The sequence below is a fragment of the Petaurus breviceps genome, unplaced genomic scaffold, assembly GCF_028583685.1.
Source record: "Petaurus breviceps papuanus isolate PSGF00001 unplaced genomic scaffold, PetGlider_PUasm1.0 188, whole genome shotgun sequence".
Lineage (NCBI taxonomy): Eukaryota > Metazoa > Chordata > Mammalia > Diprotodontia > Petauridae > Petaurus > Petaurus breviceps.
This window is the reverse complement of record NW_027185804.1, coordinates 42,805,331-42,821,376: the sequence shown is the minus strand read 5'-3', so window position 1 is coordinate 42,821,376 and position 16,046 is coordinate 42,805,331. Positions and strand designations below refer to the sequence as shown.

General features: G+C 38.3%; 1 protein-coding gene across 1 annotated transcript in view; it reads right to left on the bottom strand.

Annotated features, from left to right (window-relative positions):
• LOC138163923 (fatty acid desaturase 2-like protein FADS2B) overlaps nucleotides 1-15,721 on the bottom strand; it is a 51,641-nt gene extending 35,920 nt beyond the window's left edge. The window contains exon 1 of the mRNA XM_069091654.1: nucleotides 15,076-15,721. Within this exon, the coding sequence (XP_068947755.1) occupies nucleotides 15,076-15,405 (330 nt within the window). The 5' untranslated portion in view covers nucleotides 15,406-15,721. The remainder of the gene's footprint in view (nucleotides 1-15,075) is intronic.
• Nucleotides 15,722-16,046: the final 325 nt, after the last annotated feature.

Sequence of the window (16,046 nt, the reverse complement as noted above, 5' to 3'; positions counted from 1 at the left end):
AGAAACTGAGGTAGGCAGAGGTTAAGTGACTTACCCAGCACCAAACAACTAGTAAATGACTAAGACCAGACTTGAAATCAGGTCTTCTTGATTCCAGAGTTGGCACTCAATCCCCTTTACTACCCATTTTATGACCCAAATGCAGATTTAGAAACCATGAAATACTAATCATGAATCAGATGAAGCGAGCAAGCAAAATAATCAGATGGAACAAGTCTGAGCTTCTGAATAAGTGCGCACGCTTGTATCTGAGTGTGAAGGGGTGGAAAGACGGCTGGACATGTGATAAGAAGACATGGCTCCAGGCCTTAGCTCTACAGCTTCCTTGTAAAGCCTTCATTTCCTCATCTACAAAGTTGGCATAATAACGCTTGTAAAGTGTTGTGTAAGGTCTAAATTAATATGGCACATAAATTGCATTTTATAAACATAAGCTCTTATTATTATTTTGGGCATTCACCCAGAGTCACAGTGCCATGCACAGACATAACCATCTGTTTTCATTGCTTCTTCAGAGCTCTAGTGGGGAAGATGGGCCAGTACCATTATGGCCAATATCTTTTCTTCCCACATGTTTCTATAACAGAAAGATTTCTAGATAAAGTTACACTCCTGGAATAGTATTCATTACAATGAAATTCCAAGATAAGAAAATAATTTTAATGGACTCATGACAAGACACTACATGTAATGGGATTCTACATTTTAAAAATGAAAATCTGGCTTTCCTCCCAAAATGGCACCAAATGTGAAGAAAGAAACAGAGATAAGGAAGGAAACTACATCTTGCTAAAAGATATCATAGACAATGAAGTAATATCAGTGCCAAACATTATATGCACCAATTGGCATATCAACTAAATTTTTAGAGAAGTTAAATGAGTTATAGGAGGGAAAGGACAATAAAACTTTACTAGTGGGGGACTTCAACTTTCTCCTCTCAGAACTAGATAAACCTAATCCCTAAACAATAAAGAAGTGAAGGAGGTGAATAGGATTTCAAAAAAGTTACATATGATAGACCACTAAAAAAATTGAATGGGAATGGAAAGGAATATAAATTTTTGTCAGTAGCATATGGCACTTATACAAAAATTGCTCATGTATTAGGACATAAAAAACTCATAATAAAATGCAGAGAGGGAAAAATATTAAATACATCTTTTTCAGATCATAATACAATAAAATTGCATTCAATAAAGGGCCATGGAAAGATAGATTAAAAATTAATTGGAAAAATAAACAATCTAATCCTAAAGAACGAGTAGGTCAAAGAACAAATCATAGAAACAATAAATAATTTCATTGAAGAAAATGACAACGAGACAAAATTCCAAAATTGGTGGTCAGCAGCCAAAGCAATAATTAGGGGAAAATCTGTATCTCTTAATGCTTGCATGAATAAAATAGAGAAAGTGTAGACCAATGAATTGGGCACGGCACTAGAACAAATTAAAAACTGCCAATTAAACATTAAATTGGAAATCCTTAAAATCAAACAAGAGATTAATAAAATTGGGAATAAGAAAACATTTGAGCTAATTAATAAAAGTCAGAGATGGTTTTATGAAAAAAATTAAAATAAAATATTGGTTGATTTGATTTTAAAAATGACAGAAGAAAACCAAATTACCAGCATCAAAAATGAAGATGAAATTAAAGCAATTTTTAGGAGCTATTCTATTTAGTTATATGTATGTAAACCTGACAACCTAGGTAAAATGGATGAATATTCATAAAAATATAAATTGCGCAGATTAATAGAAAAGGAAATAGAATAATTAAATAATTATTTCTTAGAGAAAGAAATTGAACAAGCTATTAATGGACTTCTTTAAAAAAAATCCCCAGGGACAGAGCAGTTCAAAAGTCAATTCTACCAAACATTTAAAGAAACAATTAATTTTAATACTATTTAAACTATCTGTAAAAATAGGTGAAGAAGAAGTCCTACTGAATTCCTTTTATAATACAAATATGGTACTGGTACTTAAAGCAGGAAGAGTGACAACAGAGAAAGAAAGCTATAGACCAATTTCCCTAATGAATATTGGTACAAAAATTTTAAATAAAATGCTAGCAAGGAGATAACAGCAATATATCATAAGGATTATGAACTATGACCAGGTGGGATTTATATCAAGAATGAAAGACTGGTTCAATATTAGGAAAGCCAAAAGTATAATTAACCACCATATCAATAACAAAACCAACAGAATTCACATGATTATCTCACTGGATGCAGAAAAATCTTTCAACAAAATATAATACCTATTCCTATTAAAAATACTAGAGAATATAGGAACAAATGGAACTTTCCTTAAAATGGTAAGTAGTATCTATCTAAAATCATCAGCAAGCACTATCTATAATGGGAATAAGCTAGAAACCTTCCCCAAAAGAATAGGGGTGAAGAAAGGATGCTCATTATCACCATTATTATTCAATATTGTACTAGAATTGTTAGCTATAGCAATAAGAGAAGAAAAAGAAACAGAAGGAATTAGAATAGGCAACAAGGAAACAAAACTATCACTCTTTACAGCTGATATGATGATACATTTAGAGTATCCTGGAGAATTAACTTAAAAAATTGGTTAAAATGATTAACAACTTTAGCAAAGTTGAAACATAAACTCACATAAATCACCAGTACTTTCATATATTACCAACAAAGTCTGGCAGCAATAGAGAGAAAGAGAAGTTCCGTTTAAAGCAAGTACGAATGATATAAAATACTTAGGAGTCTATCTGCCAAAAAAAAATCCCCAGAACTATATGAACACAATTACAAAACACTTTCTGCACAAATAAAATCAGATGTAAACAATTGAAAAAATGTTGATTGCTCATGGATAGACTGAGCCAATATAATAAAAATGACTATTCTACACAATTAATTTGTTTGTTCAGTGCCATAACAACTAAACTACCAAAACTATTTTATAGGGCTAGCAAAAATAAAAAGAAAATTCATTTGGGAAAATAAAAGATCAAGAATATCAAGGGGAATTAATGAAAAAAGAGTTAGAAGGAAAGTAGCCTAGCTGTACCAGATCTCAAACTATATAAAGCAGTAATCATCAGAACTATCTGTTACTGGCTAAGAAATAGAATGAGACACAGTAGTAAATGAAAATAGTAATCTATTATTTGATAAATCCAAAGATCCAAGCTTTTGGGACAAGAACTCATTATTTGACAAAAACTACTGGGAAAACTGTAAAGCAGTATGGCAGAAACTAGGTACAGACCATCATCTTAAACCGTATCAAGTATCTAAAACCATCAACTATGAATGACTTAGCCATTTTCTGCAGTACAATGATCCAAGGCAATTCCAAAGGACTCATGATGAAAAGTGCTACCTACCTCCAGAGAAAGAACATCTGAATGCGAATAGAAGAATACTATTGGCCTCTGAATGCAGATAGAAGTATACTATTTTTCACTTTATTTATTTCTTGGTTTGTGTGGTTTGTGTGTGTGTGTGTGTGTGTGTGTGTAGGTGCTGAGTATCTGAGGCCGGAACCTATCCCAGGTCTCCCGATGCTGGGGCCGGCACTCTTACTCACTGCTGCCACCTGGCCTCCCCTAAGCAATTGGGGTTAAGTAACTTGCTCAAGGTTACACGGCCAGTTATTTTGTGTGGGTGTTAAGTATCTGAGCCCACAACCGATCCCAGGTCTCCCGACTCAAGGGGCCGGAGCTCTTACTCACTGCAGCCACCTGGCCTCCCCTGGTCTGTGTTTTCTTTCACAGTATGTTTAATATGGAACTATGTTTTGCATGATTGGACATGTACAATCTATATCAAATTTCTTACCTTCACAATGAGGGGAGAGAGAGGGAGAGAATTCGGAACTCAAAATAAAAAGAATGTTAAACAATGTTAAAATGCATATTAAAGATTGTCTTTACATGTAATTGGGGATAAAAACAAAATACTAAAAATAGAAAAAATGTTGCAAAATCTTAAGACATGGAGATTAAATTGAATAATTCTAATGACAAAAAAATTTGAAAGACTATCTCTCTTCCTATATATATATATGTATACATATATATATATATATATATGATGGATAAATATATTTCTTTACAAATGGAAAGGAATTCAAATAACCCAAGACTATTCATCACCCAATAGAACCAAAAGAAGGAATCACTAGCATAGGAACCAGAAATGCAACAAAGATAAGGTAACCTAACCTAAAAATTTGAGCCAAACCATTAATTAAAAAGGAAACATTCAAAGCATTTATACAAAGAAGAGCAGGCCCAAATAAATATTTGTTTCATAGGCACCCCAGACAACAGAAATAAAGGTAAACAAATACAGCAACCAAGGGCAACACAAGAAAATAATAACGGAGAGACCATGAAGAGATTTATTCTGAAAAGTACATGGAGACAAGGGGGGAAGCAGAAGACCAATAGAAGTGATGATAGAGAAACAGGCTTTGTATATCATGGACTAAATAAATCTCACAACACTTCATCTACTGGTAAATATTGTGGGTGTGTGTGGTGGGGATTGGGGGGTTCTAAGCTATGAAATAGGAGAGCATATGAAAGGGGAGAGGAAAGGAAGAAGATACTGGGGAATATGTGATATAGCATAGCTAAGTCAAACATTAACATTAAAGGGAAAATAACTTCTGTAGTGTCTCAGGAAAAAGGGAGGATTGAAATAGAGAAAAAAAGAAAAGAATCATGCTTTAGTAGTGGAGGTGGTACCATTAATGAACACTCCTATAAGATTATGTAAAATATTCTCTGAAGGCAGATTTGGACCTTGCAGTGGGTATAAATTGCAGAGATTTGGTGCTTAAAGAGACTACTCCTCCTTCCCCAAAGAAGGTGAATTAGCGTTTCTGGGTCAACTGGCATCCAGAAGAGTGGGAGGATATAGTCCCAGGGAAGAGATTGAAAAGCAAATGGGACAACAATGATCATGAGAAGGACTTAGAGGTTAATAATGAATTACATGAACAGGGACATAGAATTTCTAGTATTGATCAATATCCTCTCAATCATCAGCAGGAACTGGTATTTCTAAGAGTTAAGTACAATAGCAAAAGGGAGCTAGCAGGTTAAGCCAACGAGACAATAATTTATAAATTGTTTTGAAGAAGACCTCCCCCCAAGTAGATTCAATTTTATAAGAAATATAGCGACCAAAGAAAGACTAAATAATTTTAAGGGTCATGAATCAATGAATAAATCAAGAATAGACACAAGGGGAAAAGAAATAATGAAAGTACAAAGGGAAAAATTATTTTTAGAAATGCCATAGGAAATTAAATTTTAAAAATCTAATGAACAAAGTTATTTACAAAAGTAATTGAAAGAGAAGAAAGCAGGGGAATTGTACTTGAATGTTCAACTGAAGAAAAATGGAGGGGAAGGATTAAATAATGAAATAAAAAGAGTAAAAAAAGACTTAAAAAGTTAAGAGAAACTCCAAAATTTGGAAAAGTGATAACAAATAGAAGGGGCAGTGGTTGAGGGCGAGGGCAAGCAACTGGTGGAAATAATGTTGCCTTAAATAGATTAGACCAAAATAATTGAAACAAAACAAAACAAAGTATTGTGTCTACAGAGGATGAAAGAAAAGTTCCAACTTAGAAAAATAGACAATATTAGAGATAAGTGAGGGAAATATAAATTTAACTCATAATTTTAAATGTGAGTGGATTAAACAATCCAATAAAAAGAAAAAGACATTGGATGAGAAAATAAAACCCCACAATCTGTTGCTTATAAGAAAATGAAAAGAAAAAAGATATATATAATAAAAATGAGGGTCTGTAATAAAATGTACTATGCATCAAGTGAACCCCTCAAATATCAGGAGATAACATGCTCTCAGATAAAGCAAAAACAATCACAACATAAAAAGAGATAACAAGGAAACTACATTGTGTAGTAAGGAATCAGAGACAAGAAACCTATATCAGTATCATCATGAAATTCAAATGCTCCAGGTACATTGTCATCTAAATTCATAAATACTAACTGAACTACAAGGTGACAAAATTTTAATGTCCCTCTCTTTGTTTTGAATGTCTAACAGAAAGAACCAAAATGGAAAATCCTCAGCTGAACAAATTGCTAGAGAAACTAGAAATAAAGACGTGAGGAAATTTTCTAAATGGGACTATTTAGGATCTGAATATATCCCCTGTACCCTTAGAGAAGTGCCCCTAGAAGGAAAGCATTTTGTCACTATACCACCATCAATTTTCTTCTCAACAATGAGTCTTCTCTGAAAATTGAGGCTAACCTGACCCTGGCATTAATTGTGAATATTAATGCCAACAAACTTTAGATAAAGCATGTTATAATGAAGGTACATACCACCATTATGGTCACTCCCCAGAAACAAAGAAGGGCTAATTCCAACTTGTGTCAGATTATGATGCTGAGGACATTACTAATAAAGGTGGAGTAACCTAAATTACATTCAATTTGCTAGTTTCTCAGGCAATAAATTTTTCTAACATTATAGAATAATATGAAATGACATTCGAACTACTCAGGAGAATATCCCCATATAGAGATTGTTAGATCTTAGGATGAGTTACTGGGAAGTCTATAGAATTCTTCCACCCCTTTTTAAAAACAAACTCATAAAACTTGAGTTTATGGTTAATATTTCACTTCCTCATGACTATGAGGATGACTAGGGAGCACTAATAACTATGCTGATTAAACTTTGAGTATTATCCATGCTGCGAACTGTGTGGAATCCAACAGGGAGAAGCTCATCACTGGAAGGCTGGCCACTAAGAGATGAATTCTTTGTTCATGCAGACCTCTGTATTGCATTCATCTTGTATAAGTCTGTTTGTACATAGATTTTTACGTGTTGTCTCCCCCATTAGAGTGTAGGCCAGTTCCTTGAGATAACAGTCTGTTTTTTATCCATATCTGTGTTCCCAGCACTTGGTACAGTGTGTGTGACACACAGTAGGTCCTTAATAATAGCTAGAATTTATATAGTGCTTACTATGTGCTTGGTACAGTGCTAAGTGTTTTATAATTATCTCATTTGATCTTCACACCAACCCTGTGAGGTAGGTGCTATTATTATCCAGTTAAGTGATCTAGATGGCACAGTGGATAGAACAGTGGGCTTGGAATCAAGGAGATTCCTCTTCCTGAGTTCAAATCTGGTCTCAGACACTTACTAGCTGTGTGATCTGGAAAGTCACTTAACCTGGTTTGCCTTGGTTTCTCATATGTAAAATGAACTGAAAAAGGAAGAAATACTCCAGTATCTTTACCAAAACACCTCCAAATGGGGCTATGAAGAGTCAGACACAGCTGAACAACAGCCAACATGGCTAGCAAATGTTGGAAGCTGGATTTCAGGTCTTTGTGACTTCAGACCCAGAACTCTACCCACTGCACCACTGCTGGCCCTTCAATCCTACTTGACTCACTGATTTCCTCTCTCTAATGTCCTTATTATGTATTATAGTTATCTGTGTGTGCCATTGGTATGCATGCATGTACACACACACTCATACACACTTACACACACACACTCACACACACTCACATACATACACACACGCACACACACATTTTGCTTACCCCAATAGAATGTAAGCTACTTGAGGTGGGAAATTTCACTTTTGTGAAATTGTCTGGGCATCCCCAACCCCTAGCTCGGTGCCTTATGCATAGTATATGATTAGTACATGCTTGTGGGACTGTTGAATTTCTCATGAGACTCTAAGTTTGTCTTTTCTAAACTGGAATTTCCCAGGTCTTTGCACAATACTCTGCATAAAATAAGGCTGTGATGAGCGTTTAATTAGTTTACATTTTCAAAAAATTTGAATGTAACTTACAGTTTATAAATTCCTGGCAATATTCCTGTGAAAGGGGGAGTGGCAAGTTTTCTTATCCCCAGTTTACCTATGATGAAACTAAAGCCTAGTCAGGTTGAATGGTTGGCCCACGGTCACATAGCTTGTAAGAGTCAGAGCCACCCACGACCTGGACTCTAAAAACCTGGATTTACATATTATTCTCTTCCTATTATACTATGATTTCTGGAAATGGACTAGATAAATACAACATAATTATAAATCACATTTAGGGAGTTTTCAAGGGTTTTCAAGGCCCAATACAAACATTATATCACTTTAACCTCATAACTTAGAGAAGAACAAAGATCAAAGAGGTTAGTTAAGTGATGTCCTTAGGTTCACAGAGCCAGTAATTAGTCCAACCCAAACCCAGGTCTTCCCAACCCCAACCCCAAGCCCAATACCCTATTCCCTCCATCTTATGTATGTCTTTATGATTCTTTTCTCAGAAAGACATCACCTGGTATGCTATACAGTTTGTATATGGGTAGGGCTGAAGTTAGTTTTAATCTCGTGGATTAGTGTACTGCCCTTAGGACTTCTCATCAAGTCATGTTTCTCTCCAGGGAGCTTGGGATTCTTAGGGAGTCACCCACAATTTAAGGTGGAGTTGTGTTTGTTTGTAGAGGGGTGGAACTTAGAGAATAGTTCTGGGCATCAATCAACAGTAGGACCTCCTTCCTGACAGTTGTCAAGACCACTCACTACCATTCTTTTTATTCTACAAAGGTCAACCTCCTATTCCATGGTCTCCACTATCCCCTTCTAATCTTGGGTCTTTTCTTGCTCCTTTAGAGCCAGGTGATGGAATAAACAGAGTGCTAGACCTAGAGTCAGGAAGATCTGAGTTCAAATTTTGCGTGCCTCAGACAAACAAGTCACTTAATCTCAGTTTCCTCATTTGTAAAATGGGTATAATAATATCACCTCCCTCACAGGATTGTTGTGAGGACAAAATGACATAATGAATGTAAAATGCTTTGTGAATCGTAAAGCACTATATAAAGTCTAACTGCTATTTAGCCCATCAGGGTTTCTTTGTCTGAAGTTGAAGAAGATGAAGACAAAGAAGAAGGTGAAGAAGAAGAAAAGGAAGAAGAGGAGGAGGAGGAGGGGAAGGGGAAGAAGATGATGATGAAGAAGAGGAAAGAAGGGGAAGAAGAAAGAGAAGAAGGAGAAAAGGCTGGATAATCACTTGGAGATATTGGAGGGAGGATTCTTGGTCAGATATGGGCTGGATTCTGAGGGTCTCTGGGGTCCCTTCCAATTCTGGGAGCCTGTGATGTCATAATTTCAGTAATATATGAAGAATATTTGAAGTACATGAAAATGTACAATACAAGATTTCTTTCCTTGAGGCATCACCCCAGACATCCTGAAAAACTGGATTTTAGTGGTCATGGTGAAAAAGGATGGTGAAAAAAGATTCTATTACATAGAAGTGTTACGGGAACTGAGGGGCTTGGAATGAAGAACGTCAGCAGCCTGATGGATACTCACAGAAGAAAAATAAAGAACCAAGCTAGGGAGATACAGAATATTTCATTTTGGGACACTGAGAATCAGTAATGTCTACCTGGGAGTTAGGGGACCTGCTTCTTGTTATGGCTTGGGTGCTCATTAGCCCAGTGACTTTCAGCAAGTTCTCTGCCCTCTCTGGCATTTCCTTTCTCTACCACAGCAGGTTGGACTAGATGATCTCAGTGGCCCTGAATCTCAACATTTATGATTGAGAATCAGTGGTTTACAGTTTGCCTTTCACATTAAGTTATTGGCCTCACCTTCCTGTTAGTTCCTCATGGAAAGTTGCAGGAATGTAGGAGAAATTGGGATTTGGTGGAAAGAATCCTGGACCTAAAAAAGGAGAGGTTCCTGACCTGCAATAACCATGTGTCTACCCCTTAACCTCTCTTAGTCTCATCCCTCACCTGTAAAATGGGGACAATAATCTCTGTAACCACTATCTTACAGAATTGTTATGGTGCTTAAAAGAGACAAGTCATGTGAATACTTTTGCAAGCCTGAAAGCACTGCAAGGTGCCCCCAAAACCTTAGAACTTAAAACTGCATGAATACTTTGGGGATACATTGTATTTTAATGTCAGCTCATATTGTCAGGCTGTTAGGTGGCACAATGGATAGATGAAGAACCTGGAGTTAGGAAGACCTGAGCTCAAATTCTGCCTCGGCATTCGCTAGTTGGGCAAAGCACTTGACCTTGTACGGAACCATGTATGCAATAGATTTCTAATCAGGGTATGTTGATGTGGTTTGGAAGATGGCTCTTAGGATCTTAGATTTAGATCTGGAAGAGAACCCAAAAGCCATCTAATCCTACTCCTCCCCCATTTTAAGGATGAGGAAACTAAAGTTAAATGACTTGTCCTAGGTCACAAAAGAGACCGACTTTTAAACCTGGGTTCTCTGATACCATGTTATTGTTACTCAGTCGTGTTTGACTTTGGGTGACCCCATTTGAGGTTTTCTTGGCAAAGATACTAGAGTGGTTAGCCATTTCCTTTGCTAGATAATTTTACAGATGAGGAAACTGAGGCAAACAAGGTTAAATGACTTGCCCAGCATCACACAGCTAGTAAGTGTCTGAGGCTGAATTTGAACTCAGGTTTTCCTCACTCCAGGTTGCATGCTTTACCCAATGTACTACCTAGTCCCAGCTTTGATACTCAGCATCTTTTCACTAATGCCTTTCCCCTGAGAATATCTCCAATTTACCCATATGTATCTTGTTTGTGTATTGTTTATGGCATTAGATTGTGAATGCTATGATGGCATAGACGTTTTTGGGGGGCGCGTTTCCGTGTATCCCCAGCACTTAGCTCAGTTCCCAGCATCCAGTGTGTACTGAATAAATGCTTGTTGTTCTGACTTGAGCACTTCCATAGAAGACTCTACCCACTTTGGGTGTTTACCTTAAAATCCTAGGGAGTAGATTTGATCTGGAAGGGACTTTTCCAAATCATCTAGCCAAATTCTCCTCATTCTACAGCTAAGAAACTGAAGGGAAGAAAGGCCATCAGCTGTTGCCATTGAGAGTGGTGGTAGAGGTGGTAGTAGCAGCATTAGGAAGTATTTTGCCCAAGGACACATGGGTAATAACATTGTCTAACAATCGAGCATATTGAGGTTTACAAAGTGCCTCAACACAGCAGATCTTATAGAACCTATTTCAGTGTCTAAAGTAGGAAGCAAACCAATTCTTCCTGACTCAATGTGCTTCATTGTCACACCATGTAAAGGTAGATGGGTGGTGTGTATCCTAGACTCAGCACCTTAAGAAATATATGGGAGAGATCTCACTGTCAGCTGAGTGAATGGGGAATGTTAATGCTTTCTCACTCTCCAAGAAGCAAACATGTAAGAAACACTTCTAGGAATGCATGCTATAAGTACAGTAATTACAGGGAGAGGTCGCTCTTTGGGTGGTACATTTAAGACGGGTGTGTTAGGAAAGAAGAAAAATGACCTGACTGATGATGCCTTCCTTCTAAACTCTCTCCACCTGTCACAAATTGAGAAAATTTGGGAAAATAATGCAAAAATAAATGCAAATAAAATAATGCAAAAATAAATGCAAATACTGCAAAACAAATTATAAAATGCAAAATGGTAGGATGAACTGTGCTGCTGTCATTGCTAATAAAAGCCAAAGAAAATATTCCATCCTGAGGCTGGAGCAATTGAATGAATCTAATGGCTAGTGAGAGGAAGGAATCCCTCTCTTTGAATGGCAGTAGAAATGGTTTCCTGGTCTGACTTTGCCTCTAACCAGCTATGAGAGATTCAGGATCACAGAATGCTGAAGCTGGAAAGGATTAGACACTGAGTGCAAGCAGACTTTTGGGACCATCTGGTCCAGGGTGCCACAGTAGATAGTGCACCGTGCCTGAAATCAGAAAGACTCCATCTTCCTCAGTTCAAATCTGACCTCAGACACTTACTAACAGTATGACCCTGGGCAAGTCACTTAACTCTGTTTACCTCAGTTTCCTCATCTGTAAGAAAGAAATGGAAAACCACTTGTAGCAGCAAGCACCCCGGCGTCCTCAGGGTTTGCCGCCCATACAGGTTCTTGGATCTGCTTTGTTAAAGGAAAGCAACTCAAAATGGGTTAACAAGCTTACTTTAATCAGTCAGACATATATCGTTTACCTTGTTCAGGAGAAAAGGTCAGCACCCCGAACCTCAAAGCATACAGGCAGAATTATCAAGACAGAAACATCAAGTAGATAGATTTCCAAACTGTCCAACCATTACATCCATACCCAGTCAACATCTGGGTTTCTACATTCTGGGTTTTTCAAAGCCGGGGGACTTTCAACAACGGCTTCCCAGAATTCACATCAAATCACAGAACACTTCTCAAAGTGAGTCCCAAAACAAAGCTACACATCAGGGCTTATATAGCCTTCTCCTGGCTCAGAAAATGTAACAACCTTATTGACTCACTGGCCAATCAAGAAGTATCTACTGAAAAACAAGCCTCCCACCCCAGACTCCAGGTGCACTTTAGACTAGGGGCAGGGAAGATCTTTAAATCTGCATTTCCATTACACCACTCCAGTATCTTTGTCAAGAAAACCCCAAATGAGGTTATGAAGAATCTGACATGACTTAACAAAGTTCAGTCCCATTCTTTTCCAAGAAGGAAACCAAAGTCTGGAAGGGGGTTGTTTTTGCCCAAGGTCACACCAGGTAGCACAGTTGGTATTTGAATCCAGATCCTCTGATTTTAATTTAAGCGAGTTTTCTTTTTTTTTTACTGAACTACATTAAAAGGGACATTAACATACAACTTTCTCCTTATAAAGAGTAGGAATTAGATAAAGGTACTGATTTTCCTAAGGTCACCTAACTAGTGTTGTGGCAAGATCCAAATTTTGGGACTAGGAGTCTCAAGTCACTTCCTTTCTGTGGGCCTCAGTTTCCTTGATTGTAAAAGAAAAGGGCTGGACTAGAGGAAATGTTAGCTTTCAGAGCTGGAAGGGATACCAAAGACCACTTGTCCCACCCCCTCATTTTACCTGGGCTGAAAATGGAGCCTTAGAGAGGGGAAATGACCCATCCAAAGTCACAAGCTCATTAAGTAACCAAGCCTGAATCAATAAACTCGGGTCCCTTGACTTTAAATCTAATGCTTCTCCAGTTACTTCATGAAGATCTCTAAAATCCTTCATGATTTACTGTTCTATGATCCTAGTCACACACTGTTTGAAAACAAAAAATCCTCAATTATGTCCAACTTTTCTTTTAAATCATTAGAGTTGAGATGAGGAAGGAAGGTTTTTCTTGTTCATGTATATTCAGGGGTGTGCTGTAGAAGGCCTAGCCCACTTGAACCAGATCATCACATTTTCATTGTGAATATTCACATGGCAAATCAGGGCCTGATTTACTGTCTTGTTGATTGTCTGGACTTCAGAAATGGATAGGGAAAATGTTAATAATACAGATTAAGCTTAAAAGTATATCCTATGTATATTTTTTCCCTACTGGAGAGCCAGTTAAACATTTGCCAAAATACCATGATATTATATAAAGTCTATTCAAATCCCTTAAATATCCTGACCACTTCCATCCTCATTTTTCTGTGCTACCTCTGGGGGTTAAAGCTTGCTGTCATGATTAGCCACCACAGGGTGAAAGGCAATAATAACTCAATAATACACAAACACAATACAGAGAGCTTTAAGTGTTTGCAAAGTATTTTACCTAGATTTCTATTATGCAGCTAGATGGCCCAATGAATGGAGTGCTCAGCTTAGGATCAGAAAGACCTGAGTTTAAATTCTACCTCAAGAAATGACTTAGTTGTGTGATCCTAAGCAAGACAATTGACCTCTCTAAGCTTCAGCTCCTCATTTATAAAATGGAGATATTTGTTATATCAAATGAGATAACTTATTGAAAATGCTTTGGGGGAGGGGAAAGAGGGCATATGAATTTATATAGTACCTACTATGTGCCAGGACTTGCTAGGTGCTTTGCAAATATTATCTCATTTGACCCATACAAGAACCCTAGGATGCAGGTGCTATTATTGTCCCCATTTTACATCTGAGGAAGCAGAGGCAAGTAGAGATTAAATGACTTGGCCAGGGTCATGCGGTTAGTCCATATGGAAGGTCAAATCTGAACTCAGGTCTTCCTGAAGTCAAGTTCAGGACTTTAGCCACTGTGCCGCTAAGCTGACTTAGCGTTGTCTTTGCAATTCTTAGAGCGCTGTTTCAATGTTTATTATTACTATTTTGTCCTTTGCTCCTTACAACAACTTTATGAACTCAGTGTTATTCTATTCCATTTTATAAATGGGGAAACAAAATCTCAGAGAAATCAAATAGATAGTGGTTCCAGAGTAAGTGTATGGTATTGCATTGGAACGTAGGTGTGGTACAGTGAAAGGGCACTGGCTCTGGAGACAAAGGGTTCAAGTCCCACTTTCGATGCTTATTATCTGGGCCTCAGTTTCCTCCCCTGTAAAATGACGGGCATGGTCTAGCTGATCTCCAGGGCTCCTTTTAGCTCGGATTATAGGATTAACCCACAGACTAGTAATCACTTTTAGACCTGGAGGTTTATTACATTCCCATTTCTGGCTGGGCTGGATCCTACAAGAGCAGTTTTGGAATGGGTGAGACGGCTTCAAGCCTGAACATGTCTTTGCAGTGCCTTTAGGCCAAGGGCTGAGCCATTCCTGCCTTCCCCTACCCCACCCCCAGCAGACACATGAGCAACACATACATGCAGTCAGACATGCACACACACACGTGCTCACATACATTCTCATACACAGACACACGGACTTATACACTCAGACACATTCACACATACAAACTCACATACACATAAGGCTCATGTCCTCACACACAGACACATACACTCACATACTCACAAACACACAGTTGCACATGCACTCACAAACTCACATACACACTCATACACAAGAACTCATACACACTCATGTACACTTTTGCACACTCATGTACTCACACAGACACATACTCATATACAGTCATACCCACACACTCAGACACATACACACTCACACACACTCACAAAGTTGCATATACACTCACATGTGCATTCATATACACACACACACACACATGCACACTCACACAGAGAGCGTGCTGCTGAGGGATTCTGGAAGACCCAGCTCCCCATTCCTTACCGTAGCATCTTCCCCAGCATAGTGGTTGAGGACCCGGCTGCCTCCTGGATGCCTGTGTGCCCACTTGGTGACATTATAGACCTTCCTCTTGATCACCAGCCACTGGTCTGTCTTCAGATTGTGCTTCTGGATTTCCTCCCAGCTGTAAACCGGCAGTGCACTGCTGTCTGCCATAGACTTGCCTCTGGCCTCTTGCTTCCCCTGAGGCTGACCATTGGCTACTGCTTTCCCGTTGATCTCATATTTTCCATTCACCTCCCAGCATCTCTTAATCTCATGCACCCCATTGACCTTCATTATTTCTGCACAATCCTTCATTCTCAGCCCCATGCTGCCTTTCTAGGTTGACCCTTAAGCCTTTTTCAATCCTGCTCTCATTTAACAAGTAAGCCAACTCCCCCTTGATCCTTATCTAGAAAAGTCCTTTTTTGTTCTTAGGAAAGTTCCCTTCACCCTTTCTGTACCTCTGCTCCCCCAGCCTCCAGCATTGCAGCCTTCCCTGAAAGTAAATACACTTTTCTTTCCTCAGTGAATGGATTTCAGTCCACAGAAAGATGTGCCTCTTTTCTCTCTGGCTGAGTGTTTCCCTCTCAGCATCTTCCCTGATCATCTTTTAGTGTTTCTGACAGAGGCCAAAACCTTGGTAACCAATCCCAATGCTCGTCTCCCACGCGGGGGGCGGGGAGGTGTAGCTGAACTTTGGCCAGGATAGGGGAGTAGGTTTTGCTGAAACCTCCTGATTCCCTGGTCCTGCCTCCTGATGGGTGGTTACCTCTGCTTTCTAAGGGCTGCGGAAAGGAGCAGCCCAACATCTGATTCATCTTACATCCAGACTTTCCACTTCTTGAGAATGATGAGCTATCAAAGAGCTGGGAAGTGTCCTGCTTTTGTCATTGGGGAGATTTCTAGCTTTTTCTGGAAAAATTTAATATACTTAATTTTTAAATCTACCCCCCTCTCCTTCTTCTACT